General features: G+C 41.1%; 1 protein-coding gene across 2 annotated transcripts in view; it reads left to right on the top strand.

The window, feature by feature from the left end:
* The window catches only part of AFG3L2 (AFG3 like matrix AAA peptidase subunit 2), a 1,447,137-nt gene that overhangs the window by 263,019 nt on the left and 1,166,944 nt on the right, over positions 1-17,174 (top strand). Inside the window, exon 4 of one of the 2 annotated variants that reach the window (XM_044067171.1) lies at positions 10,148-10,260. In XM_044067171.1, the coding sequence (XP_043923106.1) occupies positions 10,148-10,260 (113 nt within the window). The remainder of the gene's footprint in view (positions 1-10,147; positions 10,261-17,174) is intronic. The other variant, XM_044067172.1, reaches the window with a different exon arrangement.

Raw genomic sequence — 17,174 nt, 5'->3', positions numbered from 1 at the left:
TGGTAGGTGCACTGGTGCCAGGACTGCAAAAATGACAGTGTAGAATCCTCAAAATATGGAAACATTCCTACAATGGGGCCAGGCCAGGCCCAGGGGGAGGATGGCCCCCCTGTTGTGGAAGGAAGTAGCAGTCCACAAAGATCACAAATCTGATAGACTAAAGAAGAGCCATAAAGAAGATAGAGTGAACTCTTGAGGATAAGAAAGAAATTATGTATAGTTACTATTATGCAAAAAGCCCAGAATGTCCAGACACAAGATATACAAAAAGATTGACAGAAATTTAGAGAAAAGAAAAATACTTCCACAAGAAAAACTGTCAGAAGCTTCAAATAATTTTGTGTTCATTAATACAAGAAATTTACGAAAAACACTATATAAATCAAGAAACTATCTTAGGAAAAAGAAGCATCTGAGGAGGTGTGAAAATATAAACAACAAAACCTAGAGATTTTTGAAAAGTATAAAAAAAGAAATATGGACATGGGAAAGAAAAGAGATTTGATATGGTGCAGTATTTATGCAAAGTCGAAAGCTAAATTAAGCGATACAAAAAAGACAGGCCCAAAGATATTCAAAGAGGAACACAGACAAAGGCATCCATATATGGAACATTTCACAATAAAAAAATAATATTACAAAGAGGGAATGTAGAAAAGTAAATTAGTAAAGTGGAAGTTAAAAGAATAGAAGTTGAAGTTATGGAATGCCTGCAAAGCGAAGGATTTTGTGTAGAAGTTCTAACACAGGTTACATCACAGCATGATGGAACGAGGCTCCAAAGTAAGAAGAAACAGTAAGATCAGGAGACATCTGAAGAAGAAATATGGACATGGGAAAGAAAATGAGATTTAATATGGTGTATTATTCATGCAAAGGAGAAAGCAAACTAATCAATACAAAAAGAACAGCACCAAAGATATTTGAAGAGAAATATAGGAAAAGGAATCCGGACATGGAAAACTTGGCAATACAAAAAAAAAAGATAAAGAGGAAGAATAGAAAAGAAGATTAGTAATGGAGAAGTTAAAGAAATAGAAACTGAGGTTATGGAGTACTTGCGAAGTGAGGGATTCAGTGTAGAAAATCTAACTCATAAAGCACCACAGCAAGGTAGAGCAATAGATATCCAAATTAAGGAGAAACCAGTGGAATGGAAAGCAACTGGCCAATTGCCATATGATGATATTTTGAAGCCTTTCACAGGAAACTAGTATAAACATTCACTTGAAGCTGGACAAGGGAAAGAACAGGAAATTGTGGCAACTTTGACACAGTTATTGATGATACATGATACGCTAGTGAGTTCCTATATGACAGAGCAATGAATGACACAGGATGAAATTGAAGAGAATGTGCCCCAGGAGGATGCTGTAGAACTTTCTATAGAATACCCGCAGAAAATGGGGAACAAAAAATGTGCCCTCAGTTTAGACGAAAATGAGCTAAGAGAGGAGTTGATGATTTAACAGATATATTAAGATCAATGAAAGAAATAGACTGCCGAAGTTCAATAAAACTCAAAAAAGTAGACGTCTGATAAAACAAATGAATACAGTAATTAGGACTGTCCATAGAGATCCATGTGATATAACAGAAGTAAACAGGATATGTTACTTCTTCTTTTGGCTGCTCCCATTAGGGGTCACCACAGCAGATCAACGGTTTCCATTTCTTCCTGTCCTCTGCATCTTGCTCTGTCACACCAACCACCTGCATGTCCTCTCTCACCACATCCATAAACCTTATCTTAGGCCTTCCTTTTTTTCTGTTACATGGCAGTTTCATCCTTAGCATCTTTTTCCCAATGTACTCTGCATCCCTCCTCAGCACATGTCCAAACCAATGTAATCTTGCCTCTCTGGCTTTGTCTCCAAACCTTCCAACCTGGGCTGACCCTCTAATATACTTATTCCTAATCCTGTCCATCCTCGTAACATCTTGTTCAAATCTTAACATCTTAACATCTTCAGCTCTGTCACATCAAGCTCTGCCTTTTTGTCAATGCCACTGTCTCCAACCCATATAACATAGCTGGTCTCACTACCCTCTTGTAGACCTTCCCTTTCACTCTTACTGGTACTCCTCTGTCACAAATCACTCCTGACACTCTTCTCCACCCACTCCATCCTGCCTGTACTCTCTTCTTCACCTCTCTTCCACGCTCACCATTACTCTGAACTGTCGATCTCAAGTATTTAAACTCATCCACCTTCGCCACCTCTACTCCCTACATCCTCACCATTCCTCTGTCCTCCCTCTCATTCACACACATATATTCTGGATATATTACTGTGCAGTTAAATTAATACCAGATAAAACTCAACCACAAGAGCACAAGGTAGTAAGGGAAAAGAAAGGGAGAAATTAAATACCATCATGGAAGTATCAAATAGAGAAAACTATAAAGCAATTAAGACCAGAAGTGTCGCTGTTAGAAGAGTATAGAAAAAAGAACAGATCCACAAAATACTCAGAAATATAGATGTGAGAAAAGCAACGCCCAGTATTAGAAAAGATCAGGGTCTATCATGCACTATCGCAAATAGCAAACTAAAAATCTCAGCACAGGCAGAAAGACTTAGAAGATACACAGATAAATATAAAGGATAAGTAAAAAGTAAGCAATATATTGATGACACAAAAAAGTTTTATACAGAATTAGGAAACAAGGTAAAAGGAATTGAAAGACAACAAAAAAAAGAAGAAATAGATACATTTTGGAGAAGTATTTATGAAGATGATGTGGAACATAACAAAGATACTAAATGGATAGAAGAAGTAAAAGAAATAATAAGAAGGTCAAAGGTACATGATTTGAAGTGGGATGAAGTAACAGCCAGAGAAACTGAAACAAAGCTAAGAAAAGCTTCTCATTGGAAAACCCCAGGCCCAGATGCAGTACCTAACTTCCAGTTAAAAGTATTAATGTCTTTGCACAAAGATTTAACCATGAGTAAGAACTATTTATATGTGCACCCAGAACAGACACCAACCTAGCTAACAACAGGAAAAACAATGCTCCTACTTAAGAGTAAGCCTACAAGCTACCCTAAAAATTATGGACCAGTAACTTGTCTTCCCATAATGTATAAACTGTACACAGGAACTGATGCTGATAGAGTTTGTAGTCATTTAAAAGAAAACTCAATTATGGCAGTAGAACAAAAGGGTAATAAAAGAAAGTCATATTCCACTCGGGAATCATAGAAAAACTCACTAAGCTAGGCATTGACCCCTATATCACTAGGTGGGTTGCAAACTGGCTCACAGATAGAACCCACAGTGTGAAAGTAGCTAACTCCAAGTCAGACTGCCGACCAGTCACAAGTGGAGTCTGGGTCCTCTCCTGTTTGGTATCTACTTCTCTGAAGTTCAGGCCAACACGAAGGGACTCTGGCTGACAAAGTGCACAGACGATTGCAATTTGGGAGCTATTATTAACTCCCCAAGTGATGTTGACATCCTACAGAAAGGCCTCAGTGAGACCAATGACTGGTGTCAGAACAATGGCCTTAAGCTCAATGCCAAAAAATGTCGTCATCTCCCTTGGAAAAAACCCGGTTCCCTTGAATTAACCACATTGATGGTAGTCCACTGAACACAGAAGGCGTTGTAAGAGATCTGGGAACACAGGTTGAAAGCAACCTCTTTCTTGACCACCACGTTGCCACTGTGGTCAGAAAGTCCTTCTGTGTGGCACATCTCATTACTAAGGGTTTTGCATCCAGGAAGAAAGGGGTCATTGCCTCCCTCTACTCTTCCCTCATTAGGCCATTCATCGAGTATAATGCCCCATTTCGCATGTACCTCACTAGACACCTGCAACAACTGGAGAGGCAGCAAAAGTACCTCACAAAGAGGATCCTAGGCCTTAAACACTTGTCCTATATGGATAGACTCAAAAAACTCCAACTATTCTCTGTCTCATATTGCCAACTTAGAGGCGATCTCTGTTTGACTTACAAAGCCATGTCTGACCCAGCTGTGTTAGAAATGCTACATCTAAAGAAATCCCAATCCCTCTACACCACACACTCCAGAGACCTCAGCTTCATGACCGCAATCAACAGAACATGCTGGACGGAGAGATTCATAACCCAGCAACTGCCCATGTTATGGAATAGCCTTCCCATACATGTCAAGCAGAGCACCTCACTGGCCCTCTTCAAGACAAATCTTGATGAGTGGATGGGAAATAAAAAATTCACCCCAGGGATCTCTCCAGTGGCTCTACTCAACGGAGGCACTAGGAACTAAGGTCAGATGGCATGATGCCAGGGTAATCCTATGGGTTAGGCTTGTAAAGGCTTCAGGGCCATTAGCGTAGTACACACCTATGAACCTATATGGAGCAAAGGATCATTTGTTGTTACATAAAGTTATAGTGAAGAACTGTAAAAAGGGGAAGAATCTAAGTATGGAATGGCTTGACTGCAAAAAAAAACATGTGACATTATCCCTCATTCATGGATAAAAGACGCTTAAAAATGTGTAAGATATACCCTACACTGATAGATTACATCACAGCAACTGTGAAACAATGGAGAACCACTTTGCAGTTAAGCCATGATAAAGGACAAATTATTATTCCAGGGATAAAAATCCAAAGGGGGATTTTCTAGGGTGACTCTGTCACCGCTGCTCTTTTGCATTGCCCTTAACCCATTAAGTTGTCTGCTTAACAGTTTAGGTCATGGCTATAATTTGGCTCCCAGAAAGCAACAAAGTGTTAAGACGTCTCATCTTCTCTTTGTTGAAGATTTAAAACTGCATAGCTCATTAATTGAGGAACTGAAAGCACAACTGCAAGTAATCAAAACTTTTCAGATGATATAAGAAAGTCATTTGGTCTTGATAAATGTGCCAAAGCAACTTTTAAAGCAGGAAAGCTGCAGCACCAAGAAAACATCAGTTTGGTGCAAGCATATGATATAAGAAAACTTGAGCAAGAGGGAATGGATGAAGGATCAACAATAAAACACGAACAAATGAGAATAAATCTTAGTAAGGAATACTTTAGAAGACTTAAATTAATCCTGAAAACAGCTTAATATGCAAGAACAAAATTCAAGCTATAAACCAATTTGCTCTTCCTGTCCTAACTTACAGTTTTGGAGTAACTAACTGGCCCCAAAAAGTGCTTGATAGATTAGACAGGCAAACAAGAAGGATGCTTCATGCTCACCAAATGATTTATAAAAATCGGTGCATACCAAGATTATATATTCCCTATTCCAAAGGTGGTATTGGCCTCCTTGAAATTGATTACATGTATAGCTATGCAATTGTGGGACTGCATACACATCTGCTGACGTCACAAGACCCAAACATAGTGAAAGTTTAAGACATGAGGAGAATAAATTTAGAATGATTTCCCTTCTTAGTCTAGCAGAAGCATATCGGCATCAAGAAGGAATGAAAATCAAACCAGAAGTAGATAAAAATCGGGTAGCAACTGGAATGTGTCAAAAAAACGAAAGAATATAAGGTGAAGGATCAGATGAGAAGGCAAGGAATGTGGAAAATGCATAAATATAGTTGCAAATATAGAAAACTCTTGGAAGAACCGCATGTTGATCAGGATCAAACACAGGAATGGTTAAGAAGAGGTGAATTCAGACCAAAAGATGAAAGGTTAATATTGGCGGCTCAAGATAGTGGGCTTCGTACACGCTGGTTTACAAAGTCCATTGAACATGTTGGAGAAATAGACAAATGTAGGTTTTGTAAAACAGAATTGGAAACAGTTGGACACCTTGTTGCTAGTTGTGATGTACCAGTAGCAAAAAGACTGTTTACTGAATGGCATAATAATGTGGCAAGACTGTTGCACTGGGGATTGTGCAGACATTATAATATTGAAGTAGCTGAAAAACACTGGAAACATGAGCCACAAAGCATCATAGAAAATGATGAAATCTACATCACATTAGATTACCCATTTCCAACAGTTCAAAAGATGGATGCGAGAAAACCAGATATAGTGGTCCACGAAAAGAAGACAAAAGTAGCATTGATCATTGAAATTGCTACATCCAATGACTACAGTATCTTGCGTACAGAGGGACACAAAGTCATAAAATATCAGGATTTGTAGGCAGAAACGAGAGGAATGTGGAAGAAAGATACCCAGAGAGTTCCAATAGTAGTAGGAGCAATGTTTCTTATAAAAAAAAATTACAGTCATATTTAGATGTTACCAATACATGTAACTCTGATCACATTGCAGGTGTTGTGAAGAGCACTTCTGGCTGCCAAAGATTGAAACAATACTAATTTCTTGAGCTTTAATTATACTATGACTTGGGAATGGGGTTCATTCCCATCATGGTATTAGAAACCCAAAAGATTTGGAGAAATTAAAAAAAAAAGTTTCCCTTGTTTCTGTCATCTCTATGATCTGCTCCATGCTGTGTTGGCATATTATTCAGTTAAAGCTCACCTGTCGACGGTTTTTGCTCCTCTGCCCTTGAATCCTCCTCTGGCCTCTAGGTCTGAGGACAAGCAATTCCTTAAAGGCATCCTTTATTATCAAGCCTCCCAGGATTACTATTCTGCCTTTTTGGGACCTCAGTTTTAAACCTGAAATGTTGACCCAGGCTCCTTTTGAATCTGCTTTTTCAGCTTCCTTACAGCATTATAGTTGGAAGTCCATTCTTCTTTTGTCTCTGACTTCTGCTAAGAAGGTGTCTCAACTTAAGGATGTCAAGGCTATTCCTCCTTGTTCTGTTTTTCATAGAGACAGAGAACATTCTTCACACCTTGAATTTGCATAGACAGCTCAGATATTTAGACAAAACTGAAATTATTCCTAAATCTGAGCAGCTTTTTTGTTGCTTTTCTTCCCAAGACTTTAGGTTGGCTGTTTCTAAGCAAGTAATCTCCTCCTGAATTTCTAAGGTCATTTCTTTCTGTTATTCCTTTCATGGCAAATGTCTCTCCTCATTTGTAAAGCCACACTGTACTAGAGCAGTTGCTTCCTCTGGTGCCTTTTTCAAGGGTCTGGATGCCAATTCTGTCCTTGAGGCCAGTACTTTGTCCTCTGTTCATACTCTCAATAAGCATTGCAGGTTTGATGTTTATCTTTGTGGCCTGGCCCCGAACCTGTGATATTGCCAGGGCAGGTTTTGCCAGGGTTATTCTGCATGGCTTTGTAAATGGTGCCTCTGTGCCTTCTTCCTCCCAGACTTCCTCTTGAGCTCTTATATCCTCCCTAAGGTGAAGAATACTACCACAGTGAATACAGAAGGATATATTACAGTTGTGTAAAATCTTATCATAACAGATGTGCTTCTCTTCACTGCTGCAGTATACTCTCCCTCCCTCTTCTCCCTCCTTTGTCCTGTTATTTTTGTTTTCATGGGTTCTGTTTCCCTCATGACAGAGGAACCCTTATTCCTTTTTCTGTTTTTCCTTCTGGAATCGCATGTTCTTCCTTGTCCTTGAGGGTATTCTGTTACTCCTGGGACTTTTTCAGTGCTGAGTGTTTGTGTACATATGTTCGTTTATGCCCTATGTTTTGCATGGGGGAATGTATGTATGAGGTATGGAACCTATACGAGCTGATGGCTTTGGTATACTGATCAGACATCAGGCTATCCTTGGCAGGAGATCCCTTAGGTGAAGAAGACTGCAACAGTGAAAAGAAAGACATCAGCTGTTAACGGTAAGATTTTACACAGCTGCACTTTTTGTTACTGTTCAACTCTTTTACCAGTTCCTTTAGAATAGAAGGTAAAGTCTGGGTGTTTATAGGCCATATTTGTGTTTTTCTGATTTCAGTTTTTTTACCCATACTCTGTCTACAGCAATGTTAGAATTAGGTAGTTGTAAAGATGTATGAAATTTAGTGTAGAATGACAGCATGTAAGGGGGCTGTCTGAAGATGTAATTTCACTATGTAAAAAATGGTAAAATTGCAACATATTGAGTTGCGCTATTTAATGAATCTGTGTGTGTATATTAGATTGTCAGTCCCAAGTTTATCTGTTCTATATTTTAAGATTTGTTTTGTAGTAGACCTGTACTGGAGACTTATTTCCATGCTTGAAACTAAAATTAAGCCTCATCTGCCTAAGTTGGTGGCAGCTTAAGTGAATGTTAAAAATCTTGTGACACTTATCTGTAGAAAAGTAGAAATACCCTTAGCATCCTCTCCATGTTTCTTCCTAGGCTGTACAAATAAAGCACTCTCAAGCAGAGAATATTATAAAAACACACATAATACAAAGTCTGTTAAGAAAAAAAATCCTTTCACACTGTGCCAGTGTGTGTGGCTGGGATTCAAGAGAGTTTACTGTGAGGGGGAAGCTTTAGCATGGCTGCTTTTTCCTCTCGTAGTAGGCCTTTCCAGTTCTTAGGTCTCCCTATTGCTTAGTGGAAGTACATTCAGAAACATAAACTTTCAGGGGTGTCTTTTTCAGTGGTCATAAACTCCATCTGAAAACAGATTTACACAGTGTAAGATTGTGTGTTTCACAGTCCTAGAATTTGCTTGCTGCTGCTTCTGCTTTGGGTAACTTGTGAGGATGCCCCCCTGGGTACCTTCCTTGAGATGTATACCAAACACAACACACTGGGAGGATGCTCCTTTGAAGCCCTTGGACACTCTGAACAGAGATTGTAGCTCTTGGTTTAGCAACAAATATATGTGGATCCTGTAGGACAAGCTGGAGTCTCTCACTGGAGATGACGAAGAATAGTCTGCCCTGTTCAGTTCATTAACACTACAATCATCATTGAGATTTGTAAAATGGATGGATGTCTTTACTTGATCATGTAAAAAATGAGGTGATGTGCTATAGGCTGAACACTTTTGATGAAGCCCAGGAAGAGAGCTTGTTTTATTTTTACATTGAGACATCTAAGGTGCTGTTTAAATGGGATTTGTTTGCCGAATTTTTGGTTTGTATTTAAGATTTGGCCTTACATTGCCCACTGTATTCCTACTTGTTTAAATATTCCTTCTTTGGATCTCTGGGAGGATTATTCCTTTGGATTTCTTTTGCATGCCTGTTTGTTAGCATTGGATTTGAAATGTCCTTAGACTTTAAACTGCCCTTGGAATATGTCAGCCTGTTTTTTTCTGACTTATTTCTGCTTGAGACTTTTGAAGTTATTTCTAGACCTGTTGTTAGAGATAGACTTCACTATAAAGTTTGTATGGTTATTTTGGACAACATGTCTGTTGTCTATATGGTCTCCCTCCATACAGAGATTTTCTCCCCTCTTCTAAGGTACTTCTAAGTTTACCTGTAGGTTGGTTTATTTGCCTCTATGGACCAGTTTTGATTCTTGCATGTCGAAGGCACACTGCTTTGAATTCTGGCAGGTATTAGTTAATATAAAGTTAATGACGTGTCACATTCCTAACTTCTACCGGGCTGGCCAGCAGTTGCCTGGGAAACTTAAATTGTCAGAAAATCTATTTTAAGCTTAAGTAGATCATGTTTTTTCCTTACTTGCAGCACTGAATGAAACAGAGTCAGTACTGTGATCATATTACACTGGAAATAATGTTGCTATGCCTTTCAAATTCTCTAGGTATTAAGGGAACAAGTCAACACAAACAATTAGCTATACTGGTGTGGTAAACAGTGCAATAAGTACTGTAAGTGTGAATGAGTTAATAGGCATAAGGCTTACTGATAATGGACTGTTCCTATGACTGGCTTTATCAGAAGATCTGCTGTTAGAGTATGATGTGTTGCCTGAAAGTGCTTTGACTGACCTGCTGATCAACCTGCCATTGAAGATGCTAAACATCTCAGTAGTTTATTTCTTGTATGCTGTTTGTTACAGCTGCACTACTCTACTCTTTGAAGTGTGGCTGAAGTGGGTGTACTTGGCTTATTCCTGTTATCTATCATTAATTCAGTTATTCAAAACATAAATGCTAAAACTACAGCTGAAATGTTGCAGTACTAAACTTACTAAACTGTATCCTATTTCATAGTGACAAATTCCTGTAAAATATGTTTCCCATGTTATTTTTTTTGCATATGCATTTAACTCTTTTCAGATTATGCTCAACTCTGCTGATATGTGGATTTTGACTTTACTTAAATATGTCATTTTAATGCACTGCCTAAAACATATATATTTGTATCTGCAAATTTGAGTAAAGTGCTGTGTATCTTCTTAGAGTCAAAGCAGTCAAATTCTCGGAGCTCATCAGGAAGTAATGACGGAGGACAAGGAGGGAAAAGGAGGGGAGGCAAAAAAGAAGACACTAGCTGGTGGTCCAGATTGCAAAAGGTACACACTACTATACTGCATCATTTTTCAGTTGTGTCTAACTTTGTTCTCCTTTAGCAAAGCTAATACAGTGATGTTCTTCATCTCACATTGCTGCAGTCCTTACACTTGGGTAGTCCGCTGTCCTCGGTCGGCCCGAATATCAAAGTATTAGGCTGACGTCGGTCAAGGCGCTTAAGACTGACATCAGGACGTCAGGGTACAAATGCGCATGACCGACGTCATATCCTCAGTCTTTTTTGCCGCATGGTCCGATACAGAAGCAGCGTTGCAAGTGCCGTTCGGCGTTCTGAAATTTTTCGAATTCGGAGTTTCAGACCGAGTCAAAGTTGGCTAAGTACCCCGTTGGGGAATATTTTAGTTTCTTCTTGCCTCAGTGGTTTACCGGATGTCAGAAAAAGTGAATAACTGTATTTCTTGTGGGAAACAGATACCGCATAGAGATTATCATACTTTGTGTATTCCTTGTTTGGGGCCTGAGCACGACGTTGTTGGGTGTCGCTTTTGTGCTAGGTTCAATAAGCGCACTATTAAGCGAAGGTTAGATTGTGCCAGGTTGGTCTTGAAGCGGTGCAATTATAATATGCCGTCAGATGCTCCGGCCGCTTCTTGAAGAAGCGCAAAGACAAAGCAGCTAAACCCAGGCAAGAAGAGTCGTCCGTACCGGACGCCGGTTCTTTAGAGGCGTCAGTGGAACCGGTGGTTCTGCCGGAGGCTTCTCTGGAGTCCCAGGGGGAGACTTTGATATTGCAGGATGTGGCCTCTCAGGAGGCAAGTCAGGCTGAAGGGGCTTCTCAGGTTACTGTACTCCCCTCCCTTCCTAGGGTGGTTAGGCCCTCTCCTTCTGTTTCAAAGGCTTCTCCCAGAGGCAGGCCAGGTTTAGCTTCTGTGGGTGTCACTCCTAGTTCATCAGGATCTGTGCCTAAGAAGCACATGCTTAAAATGGCAGAAGATTTAATTACTTTGATTAGAGGTTCTTTGCCCCCTCCTGATAAGAGGCCTAGGGTGGAACCAGAGTTGGGGAGTTTTGAGCAGGCTTCGGATGTTTCAGAGTCTTCGGCTGAAGACTTGCAGGAGTATTCTCCTTATTCTGATTCTGATGTGGATGATTCTACTCCTTCTGCTTCTCCTCCAGAGGATTTTTCTTTTTCAGAGACTCTTCATTCCATGAGGGAACATTTTAAGTGGGAAGGTCAGGACTTCTCTGATTCCAGGAAAAGACTTAGGGAATTTTTGCTTTTACCCCAGCATAGGCCTTTGGCTATACCACCTGGTCTGGATGTTGTGGAAGATGTGTTTGTAGAGGCTTCTCTTAATCCTGATTCTTTGCCCCCTGCTCCTGTTAAACCGGACAGGTATTACAGGGTGCCTGAAGCTCATAAATATCTTTATAAGAGTCCTAGGGCGGACCCAGAAACTGTTAGTCAGGGACCTAAGGGCGTCAAGGCCTCTGTTGTAAAAAATCCGGTTCCTCCAGATAAAGAGGCCAGAGCTTTGGATAGATGGGGAAAGAAAGTCTATACTTCTTCCACCTTAGCTATGAGGGCTTTGAATTGCCAGTTTCACATGTTGAAATATCAAAACTATCTTCTTTCTCAATTGAAGTCTAAGGTAGATGCTCTGGCGGAAGGCATTGAGTGTAAAGAATTACGAAATTTGGTACATGTTTCTGAACAGGTGGGTAAGCATTCTTTACAATGTGGTTTTGATGCTGTACAGGCCTCGTCTAGGGTGGCTGCCACTGGGTCAGTTCTTCGCAGGCACGCCTGGCTGAGGGATCAGAATTTATCTGACCATGTTAAGACAAGGATTTTAGATGCTCCTTTACAGTCTGATGTGTTGTTTGGTTCACCTGTGGAGGCAGTCTTTAAGAAAATGGAAGACAAGGCTAAGTCTATGCAGGCTGTTAAAGATTTTTTGCAAGTTCAGCCTCTGAAGTTTAGTAGGAATTGGCCTGCTAAGGGGTGGACGTACCCTTCTTATGATTCACAGTCTAGGGGAAGATCTAGACGTGGTAGGGGCAGAGCTCAGGGCTCTTTCAGACCTTGAACAGGGAGTTCACCTGCACAGTCTTTGGGTGAGGGCAGGGGCCAGTCCTTTCGTAAACAGGCCCAATGGCCTACCTTTTCAGCTGCCAGAGCCTTCTTGTCTGGCAGCGCCTTTGGGAGGAAGGTTGGCACTCTTCAAAGAAAATTGGAGTTTAATTACCCAGGACAGATGGGTATTGGATATCATACACCAAGGTTACAAGTTTTATTTCCATACCTTGCCTCCTTTCAAAGGCATGCCAGACGTTCCTCCTCAGCAAAGAATAGAGGCTCACAAACAAATTTCTCTGCTGCTTCAAATAGGGGCCATACAGCCGGTCCCTCTGCCAGAAGTGGGCCTAGGATTTTATTCTCGCCTGTTCCTAGTACCAAAGAAGGGGAACACGTGGAGACCAATTTTGGATTTATCTATCCTCAACACTTATCTGGACATTCCCAAGTTCAAAATGTTGACGTTACAACAGCTTTTACCTCTGCTGGGCAAAGATCACTGGATGGTGACTCTGGATCTCAAGGAGGCTTACCTTCATGTTCCTATCAGGCTAAGTTGCAGGAAGTATCTGCGTTTTCGAGCTGGGACTTCTCATTATCAGTTCTCTGCTTTGCCCTTTGGCTTATCTACTGCGCCCAGAGTGTTCACGAAGGTTCTGGCTCCAGTGATAGCTTTCTTCAGGCTAAAAGGAATACAGATCTATCCTTATTTGCACGATTGCCTGATTCTGGCCCAAGGAAAGGACGAGCTTCTTCATCATTTGCAATATGTGATAGCAGTGCTAAGATGCCTGGGGTATTCTGTGAACGAAATAAAGTCCAGTCTAGTACCCTCTCAGGACATGTGCTTTCTGGGTGTGAGACTGAATACAGCATCCCAGATGGCCTTTTTGACCCCGGACAAACAAAAGAATCTTTCCCTTTACTTCCATCAATTGTCTCATCAGTCCAGGCTGACTGCAAGGACAGTCCTTCAAGCCTTGGGGTTCATGGCATCTTGTATTCTGGTGCTTCCCAATGCCAAACTGCATATGAGGAAGCTACAATGGTATCTCAAAAATGTATGGACACAGCACTGCCAAGATATGGACACTGTCATTCAGATAATATCTTGCATTCAAAAGGAATTTTTGTGGTGGGCTCAGGAATGTCACCTAAACAAGGGACTCTCTGTGACCCGGCCAGAGGCGAGTCAGATTCTAACGACAGATGCCTCAGACAAAGCTTGGGGAGCTCATCTAAATGGAAAGTGGATACAAGACACGTGGCCTGCCAGACTACAACATCTACATATCAACTTGAAGGAGATGTTAGCAGTCCAATTTGCATTAATAGCTTTCAAGGATTTACTTCTTCCAGGGCAGGTGTTGGTTCTAACAGACAACACAACTGTCATGTGGTACATCAACAAGCAAGGGGGAACACATTCTTATCCTCTATGCAGACAAGCAATGATTTTGTGGGAGACTGCTCTCAGTTTACAGCTAAATCTTCAGGCAAGGTTTCTGCCGAGCACAGAACTCCTTAGCAGATGTGTTGAGCAGGCAATTATGGATCCCCACGAGTGGAAATTGGATCCTCATGTATTTCAGAAATTGACAGTGTCATGGGGAACTCCAGACATAGATCTGTTCGCTTCTCCACTAAACTACCAGCTGCCAAAGTTTTGCACAAAAAGGTTTCATCCCACAGCTTGGAAAGTGGATGCTCTTTCTTTCAATTGGAGCAATCTTCATGTGTATGGCTTTCCACCTCTGCCTCTCCTCCCAAAGGTACTTCTAAAGGTCAGACAGGACAAGCCAAAGATGATTTTAATAGCTCCAGATTGGCCTCGACAGCACTGGTACCCATTACTGAGAAGTCTGGTACGGAGCCTCCATGGCCTTTGCCTTCGATTCCACACCTGCTGTCTCAGGAGAACAGTCATTTACTCAATGTCAAACTTCACTCTCTTCACCTAACAGCCTGGCATATTCTGTTTTAAACCCTGGAGGGTCTCAGCTTCCACAGCAAGTTTTGAATGTTATTTTGGAGGCCAGAAGGCCTAGTACAAGGAAAGTGTACGCAGATAAATGGAAGAGATTTTTGTTTTGGAGTGCAGCAAAGTAATTTGATGTTTCTAAGCCTAATTTAAGTGTGGCTCTTCAATATCTTGCTGAGTTACTGGACAAAGGTTTGTCCTCTTCTATTAAGGTTCATGCTGCAGCAATTTCTGCTCACTATGACTGTGACCCACCATTGTTTTCTCATCCTTTGTTTAAGCAATTCCTTAGAGGGGCAAAGAATATAAGACCCCCACGTAGAGCTCCTACTCCTGCTTGGGATCTCAATTTTGTGTTGGAGAAACTCACTCTACAACCTTTTGAGCCTGCAGTTTCTGCTGAGTTGAAATATTTATCATGGAAGACTGCTTTTTTGTTGGCCATTACCTCTGCAAGAAGGGTTTCTGAATTACAGGCCCTTATGGCGGTTGAGCCTTTCTTAATTTTCCATAAGGATAGGGTATCTTTACATACTAATCCTTCCTTTATGCCTAAAGTGGTTTCTAGTGTGGCTTTAAACCAAACTATTCATTTGCCTACTTTTTATGCAAACCCCCAAAATAAAGGGGAAAAGATTTTGCACACTTTGGATATACACAGGCAGTTGCGATATTATTTGAGCAGAACTAAAGGGTTCAGGCAGTCTCAGCAGTTATTTGTTTCATTTGCTTTGGGTTCTCAGGGCAAGCCTGTGTCAAAACAAACTATTTCTAAGTGGATTGGGTTTTGTATTGCTTTCTGTTATTCCCATCATGGTAAGGAGATTCCAGCTGGGATTAGGCCTCATTCCACTAGGGCTACTGCCACTTCTACAGCTTTTTAAGGGGGGTGGCAACTAAAGATATTTTGGAGGCAGCTACTTGGAGTTCAGTGCATACTTTCTCTAAGCATTACCACCTTCCACTTTACTCTAAATCTAGGGCTGGTTTTGCCACTGCAATTTTACAGGGCATTTTGGCAGCTCCTACTGCTTTATAGTTTTGCCATCCTCCCTTACCTCTGCTTTGGGATTCTACCCAAGTGTAAGGACTGCAGCAATGTGAGATGAAGAACATAGTACAGTTTTGTACCTACCATAAATGTAGATGTTCGAAGATCCACATTGCTGCAGTCCAATTTACCCTCCCTCCTTCCCCTCTGTGGTTAGAGGCGGTTGTGTGGTTTGGGTTGTGAATATTGTGGATATTGTATATATTGTACATATGATTAGTGCAAGGGTGGTTGGTTGTTTTTTGCTGTCTTTTGGTTTTGACCTTTCTTTTTAGGGTCTTCTGACAACATCTGGGGCAAGAAAAGACTGAGGATATGACGTCGGTCATGCGCATTTGTACCCTGACGTCCTGATGTCAGTCTTAAGCGCCTTGACCGACGTCAGCCTAATACTTTGATATTCGGGCCGACCGAGGACAGCGGACTACCCAAGTGTAAGGACTGCAGCAATGTGGATCTTCGAACATCTACATTTATGGTAGGTACAAAACTGTACTTTTTTCTGCTATTAACTGTGTAAATGTATAATTCCTAGTGTGTGTTATATTTGTCAAAAAGTGCAACTAGAATCATGAGTGCCTTGTACGAACACTTAAGCTCCTGCATAAACTCTGCTATACTTGACCAGATCAAAGGCAGGTCTTCCCATAAAAAAGCCACCATGGTAGACTTAAAGTATAAACAGATTATATAACAAACTGTTGTCCAAAAGCAAGAGGGATGTCACACTCCAGAGGAAGAGTCCCCTCTTAAGCCAAAACAAGAAAATCAAAAATCTTGTAAAGTCTTCTAAAGCAAATTATGAAACTAAAATCACATCCCTAGCCAAGGATAATCATAAGGCATTCTTTAACTACATCTGAAGTCTAAAAGGGAATGCCCAGCTATGTGCCGAACTAGTTTTGGATAGGATCACTCATAGTACACTGGAAGATATCACCTGCCTGCTACTTGACAGATTCAGTGCAGACTTCACCCTCCCCCCATCCCTACCTACCATATCCCAAAGCATACCTGACACCAGACTCTGCCTAGTATCTCTAGAGAACAGGTCATCTCTGTGCTCACCAAGGCCAAAAACACTGCCTCACTGGGACCAGGTAATATCCCAGGTTGTTAACTAAACAATCTAAAGCATGACCTAGTGGACCAACTTGGTGTTCTCTTTAATCATAGCTTGAGATCTGGCTATGTTCCTGCAGAATGGAAAACAACAACAGTAAACCTCTTGGACAAAAGGGGGCCTTCCACTGACCTTGGGAATTACAGACCCATAAGTCTAATCATACTCATCTGCAAGGCCATGGAAAGAATTATCATGAATCTGATCAACAAGGACATAGGCGACCTCCAGACGCTGGATTCAAACCAGTTTGACTTTAAGACTAGATCATGCTTATTAAACCTGGTAGACTTATTTGAGAATGTCACCAAAGCCATGGACAAAGGTAAGACAATGCACACAAATCTATCTCGACCTTGCCAAGGCTTTTGACACAGTTCCCCACTTTGGCATCATTGAGAGACCCTCCCAGATGGGGGTTAACCCTTATGTTACTAGATGGGTAGCCAGTTGGCTCACCGACAGAACACACTGTCAGAATTGGTGACTTAACCTCTACCAGTAGACACATCACCAGTGGAGTAACCCAGGGGTCTGTGCTGGACTCCTTACTGTTTGGCATATATTTCTCAGATGTCCAGGCTAAAGCAGACAGTATTTGGCTCGCCAGGTTCGCTGATCATTGCAGTTTGGGAGCAGTCATTGAGTCCCCCAGTCATGTCAACATATTACATATGCCAAGGCCATGGTCTAAAACTAAATGCAAAAAAAAATGCTTTA

The sequence above is a fragment of the Protopterus annectens genome, chromosome 3.part1 (genome assembly GCF_019279795.1).
Source record: "Protopterus annectens isolate FY-2018-M chromosome 3.part1, PAN1.0, whole genome shotgun sequence".
Lineage (NCBI taxonomy): Eukaryota > Metazoa > Chordata > Ceratodontiformes > Protopteridae > Protopterus > Protopterus annectens.
This window is presented reverse-complemented; position numbering and strand designations above follow the sequence as displayed.